This window comes from Pteropus vampyrus, unplaced genomic scaffold (genome assembly GCF_000151845.1).
Source record: "Pteropus vampyrus isolate Shadow unplaced genomic scaffold, Pvam_2.0 Scaffold84, whole genome shotgun sequence".
NCBI lineage: Eukaryota > Metazoa > Chordata > Mammalia > Chiroptera > Pteropodidae > Pteropus > Pteropus vampyrus.
The window spans coordinates 6,877,100-6,882,836 of NW_011888865.1; the positions used below are offsets into that span (position 1 = coordinate 6,877,100).

Sequence of the window (5,737 nt, forward strand, 5' to 3'; positions counted from 1 at the left end):
CTCAGGCATTATTCCAAGAGATTCAGAAACAATAAATGAGGGACGGAGTCGGGCACGGAATCTGTTTCTTGAGTTTCCTGGAAGATTCTAATGGGCAGCTAAAGAAGAGAAGTTACAGATTCTCTCGCTCAAAGCTACTGATAGCAGCTTCTCTCCATCACTTCCAACAGTAGCTCCTCTCTGTATCTCGACTGCAGAGCGCTGTGCCATTTACACAGAGGACTTCCATCAGTGGTTTCTAATGAGTACTGAAGGCACACACCCTCTGTTCACCATCAGATACTCTCCCTACACACAAAGCAATGCCCTCCTAAATAAGCACAATTCTAAGTCTGTGGCGAAACTGGAGATTAGAGTATAAATAATCTCTTTTGTTCTACAGCAGTTTTCAACAACTGAGCATTAATGAAGTGTCTATTCTTTGTTTTAGGCCAAGGGCTAGGTGGGTACCTGGGCTTCAGAATGGGAAGACAGGCCCTTTCCATGAAGGAACTCTGTGAACTTGTCTAGTGGGAAAATACAGACATATGAGGAAAGGATTATCATGTAGGGCAAAGAACAATGATGGGGTGAAATATACGGTTTCTGTTCGGACACATCAGATGGGCACCTACCCCTGATAGGTCACCTCTCTAACAGCTGACCTGATACCTGCCTAAATTTGAAAAATCTCTGGGTGAAGCAGTGGGGTGAGGGCACATTTCAGAAAGAATTCATAGAAAGGCGGGTCATTTGTGCAATGGGGACATAGGTTTCCCTTCCATGGGAGTACAGACAGATGAGACTGGAGGGGAGTGGGGCCCGTTTGCAAAGAGCCTTGCTACTACTCCCACTGGGACTTTATTTTGAAGGCCATTTAACCTTCTGTGGCTCTTCTTGGCTTTCTCTAAAATCCACTTACTCCCACCCACCACTTCTGTGTAAAATAAAAACTGGAGGTCATGAGATCCTCAGTGAACCTTGGTAGAATCCCTTTTCCTTATTTCATATACCTCACCAGCACTGGGAGTAAGCTATTCATGTGATTTTTCTCTCTGTTCTTTGCTGTCAATCAGCATATGTCACGAAAACAGCCCAATCCATAGTCTCTTGTCTTTAGGGACATGTGAAATCAAGAAATGGAATGGAAATTTGACCTCCTAATTGCCATTCGACAATAATAATAATAAAACCTGCGAAAGACAAATTGGTGCAATAAGCTGGGTGGCCTTGAAGGTTTTGTCTTCTCATTTCCTTTCCTTTGTCTTTATACTCAAAGGAGTGATTCATTTATGAGAAACGCCATTCTAAGGAAAGATAGATATTTCCCATGTGAGACTTATTTTTTTGTAAAAATTTAAACACATATAACAAAACGATGAAATTAAAGTATGAGATCTTAGGTGTATGAGTTATTAAAATTGAAATAATTTTATGTACAATAGTTATTACAGAAATAACCTTCTTTGTTAAGTATAACAAAAAAATTATAAGCATAAAAATGTTAAATAAGAAATTGCTGTTTCATAGTCTGAATCTAATCGGTATCAACAACCTATTAATTGTTCAAGAACTCTGAAATTTTTAATGAGGTTCCTACTATAGAATTTTAGTCATATGCAAATGAATCATTGAAATCCTTCATTATCAGAAAAACAATGGTTTTTTAGTGAGTTTTTACACCCCTAAGTGATTATAATACCTGAGGGGGCAGAACCAGAACCAATTTTTCAAGTTTTCTTTGTAAATTTTGTTCTAAGAGTAATTTCAAAACTATCTGATTGCCACTGGGGATTGGAGAGTTACTGTTCCCCATTGCTTTTGCTTTTCCTTTAACTGGACTTCTTTCCCACACTCAGTAATCTACTTGCCCCAGATATTTAAAAGTCAAATATTCTCGTTTCTACACAGGTCTGATTACAACAACTTCAAGGAAACTGGATCGAGAACAGCAGGCAGAACATTTTCTGGAGGTAAGCGCATAGGTGGAAGTGCATTCATTAAAACTGACCTTCACTAAACTTCTCTACCCTTCAGCATGAACTAGAACTTTAATGTATGTGAACACTGGCTTCCAAAAGGGAGATACTTCTATTGGGCTGACTGGTGCCGAATTTGAAGATTTCTGGTGCGTTCCTCTGAATGCATTCCTGTGTCCTTCCTGAGCAAGGGATGCAGAGCAGCCTTTGCCTTTCACTGCAAACAAGCAGATGCCTGGACATCTCTGCCTTGACTTCAGGTCCCTTCATGAGCGTTAGGAAAAGAAAGTTCAGGAACAGAGCCCTCAGAGCCACTGTGGCCTCAGATGTAGAACGAGAAAGAGCAAAAGTGCTGCAGTTAAAGTACATCATTTGTGAAGAAGCACGCTGCTTTGTTCCTCATTTTTTTTCTGGGAGAGGTTTGAGGACGAGAAGGCTGCTAGTTGATTCACTGCCCGAGATGACTGTTTCTGAAACCATAAAATGTACTCCTATAATTCATTAAGACAGAAACAGCAGCAATATAAACTGTAAGAGCATTATTTCTGGAAGGGAGAAACAACACCATAAGGCAAGAGATGAGAAAATAGATATGAAAGAGCTTTGTGGAACATTCTTTCTATACATATGGAGTATCTTTATTGGGAAGCTTTAAGTCTGGGTAGTGCGTATGACACTATGATTTAAGTGTATGGTCTTTTATGTAACGGATGACAATTTTTGGAAGTTAGGACTTTGTTAATGTTTTACAATGTGTTCCTGCTTCTAAAATTATCTGTTAGTCCCTAAGAACTACTTATTGAAATTCAAAGGTCCTTTTGGCATGCACGTGCGTGTGCATGCGCACACACACACACCTCAAATCTCTTCTGGTCTGCTCCTATAAATCAGTTTACCAGTAATGATTTATATAAAGAACAATGGACTAGGATTTAGTGCCTTCAGGTCCTGGAGCAGCTCTGCCATGAATGACATGAACCCTTGGAAGCTGTTTAAATGCTCTGGACCTCAGTTTCCCCTACTGTGAGATGTGGCAAATAATTACTGCTCCATATACCTCAAAGGATCACTATTAGGATCAAAACTTATATTTTTTTATCAAAGTGTTTTAAAAACTCTGAAGCCAAGATTCTGTTCAAGGCCAGTGTGATCACCAAGGTCAGCGTGATGAAGGGTAGAAAGGTGGAAGAGGTAAACATGGTAGGATGTCAAGTTGGATACCGCAAACAGGGCTGTGGTAATGTTTCTGATTTTTATTCCAAGTACAATGGAAAGCCGTTAGGCAGGGCGACATGATATAATTGCCAGTGCAAGAGTTTGCTGGCCAATCTGCTGGGCAGAGACGGGTGGGGCAGGGTACAAGTAATGGAGAGACTGTGGAGGGCTTTTAGAAGGATCCAGGTGAGAGAGGATGGCAGTTTGCTCGAGAGTTGTTAAAAAAATGATTAAACAAAAACAATTTAGGCGATAGAAACAAACTTTATGTAACACGTCATAAAGCAGACTATCTCCATTTAGAGAACTGCAAAATTGGCAGAAGGCAGGGAGCCTTTTTAGGATAAAGAACAAAACCAAGGAAGAGAAAAATAGAAAATATCTGATTGGCTGGGGCCACATGGTCAATCTTCATTTGGGGTGAGAAGGCCCAGAGCTGGCTTGGTGTTCGAGGACTGGCTGACTAGATATACTGCATTTCTGGTCACGCAGAAAAAGAAGCAGCAAAATGGCTTTGCTGAGTTTTTAGAGTGGAGATTTTTTAAACTATGGGTCATTTGAACCATATTTACCCTTTGCTCACCTCCAGGGATCCCTCATCATATATACTCTTCCTTTTAGTAAACTCTCCTGTTAAAGTTTTCCAAAATCTATTGAATCTCCATGTCTGTCTGCCTGCCTCTCTCTCTCTCTCTCTCTTTCTCTCTCTCTCAATTGTACAATTCTTGCCCACGTTGTCTTTTTTTTTCCATGTAACATCACTGTGACAGTTTGAATGACATTATATTTTTCCGAATGGATCATGGAAAGAATATTACTTTAACTCAGCACCAAGAAAATGATAATAAGTAAAATAGTATCATTCAGAGTACAGAATACGGTTCTCTGCTGTACACATATTTTTGTAACTGCTGATACATGTGTCATTCATAAGTGTTGGGTGTGTATGATTAACCTCCTAGAGAGCCTTTAATTGCTAAGATAACCTTATGCTCCTCTTAAACTCATATTAACCATCTGGCTCTATTTGATACTCTTTTTCCCAATAAAATAAAATTTCTCTTTTCAAAAGGACCCATTTAAAGCTGACCTGGCAGGTACACTTATAAAGAGGTAACGAGGAAGGCGTTAATGATTTATTAGTTTGCTATCCCCATGAAGGCACTTTAATTGTATACTCTGCTGGTACTCTGCCTGTGCATTGATTTAAGATATTTAGCTTGACTATGTGTGGGCTGTAAGGGTTTTTGAGTCTTTAAGCATTCACCTTAAATCTCTGACTAGAAGAGGAGAGTTATTAACAGAATGAAAGAGACTTGCTAAAGAAACAAGAGCAGCAAAGAACTGTAAAAAAATTCACAAGTACAGCTTATGCTTCTTTGGTGAATTCTAAGTATTAAATTCTTGCCTAATTTGGAAGTCTGTTATGTGAAAATATTGGCCTGATCTTCTCTCCCTATCATAAAATGCAAAAATACAGAATTTTCAGCTCACTTTTTCAAAGTCATATACATTCCTTGACAGCCAATTATAATTGTAGTAGAGGTAGAAGCCTAATTCCAGCTAATAGATAACAGAATGTGGATGATGGATCCCTAAACCAAATAGTGAGTTAACGTTTTAGCTTAGTGGTTGTGACTTCAGCCCTGATTACCTTATTATCAGAGAAGGCAGCTGCGAAATAAGGGAATAAAGGCACTAATTCTTGCTTATATTATAATCACTTGTACAGATTGTTTCCTCACCTTCTAGGTTTAATCTCCTTGTGGGCATGAAACTTGATTTATCAAGCTAGTGAATGGAAGTGCTATGGGAAAGCTTGGATATTAAATTCAGGCAGGCCTGAGATGATATTTTGGAACTGCTCACAGAATCTCTCACAGAACACTGCTTTCCCTCATCTGTAAAGTGTGGGTAACAGTTTCTAACATAGGGTTAATATAAAGAGTATACGAACTGACAGGTAAAAAGTGCTCACGGTGCTGCCTATTAGACAGCGAGTATTCTTTGAATGATGGTGGCTGTTGTTAGCACTGACTGTCTTACTCATCTCTATATTCAGAGCATCTAGCCCCATACCTGGAGAATGGGGAACACGCAATAAATGTCCTGTAAATGAATGATTAGTCTAAAAGACCTTTATTTTGAAGGTCTGGATGAGATCATGGGGGGTGGGGGCGGTATTAGCACACTGTAAGGTATACGAACTAGGAGATGGAAAGAATGAAACATACTGCCTCTTTCCATCTGCTTTGCCAAGTTAACTTACCTTTGATCCTTTATTTCCTCATCTGTAGAATGGAGTTAATAATCCCTGCCTCATGGATGAACTACACAAAGGACCTGGCACACAGAGACACTACTAAACCATTGTGTGTCCCTCCCTCTTCCCTGTCACCTCCCTTCTCTCCTTGTCCTCAACAAACACCTTGTCAATTCCCTTTCTTTTTCAGTACTGGCCCCAGTAGTTCAAATAGCTTATAGCAGTCCGATTATTCTTAAAAGATATATCCACTTAAATAATTCTATAGTCCTGGCTTAATTATGTGTGAATCTTTATCTTG

General features: G+C 39.4%; 1 protein-coding gene across 1 annotated transcript in view; it reads left to right on the forward strand.

Annotated features, from left to right (window-relative positions):
• FAT3 (FAT atypical cadherin 3) overlaps nucleotides 1-5,737 on the forward strand; it is a 635,634-nt gene that overhangs the window by 440,354 nt on the left and 189,543 nt on the right. Inside the window, exon 4 of the mRNA XM_011363289.2 lies at nucleotides 1,891-1,952. Coding sequence (XP_011361591.1) covers nucleotides 1,891-1,952 — 62 coding nt within the window. The remainder of the gene's footprint in view (nucleotides 1-1,890; nucleotides 1,953-5,737) is intronic.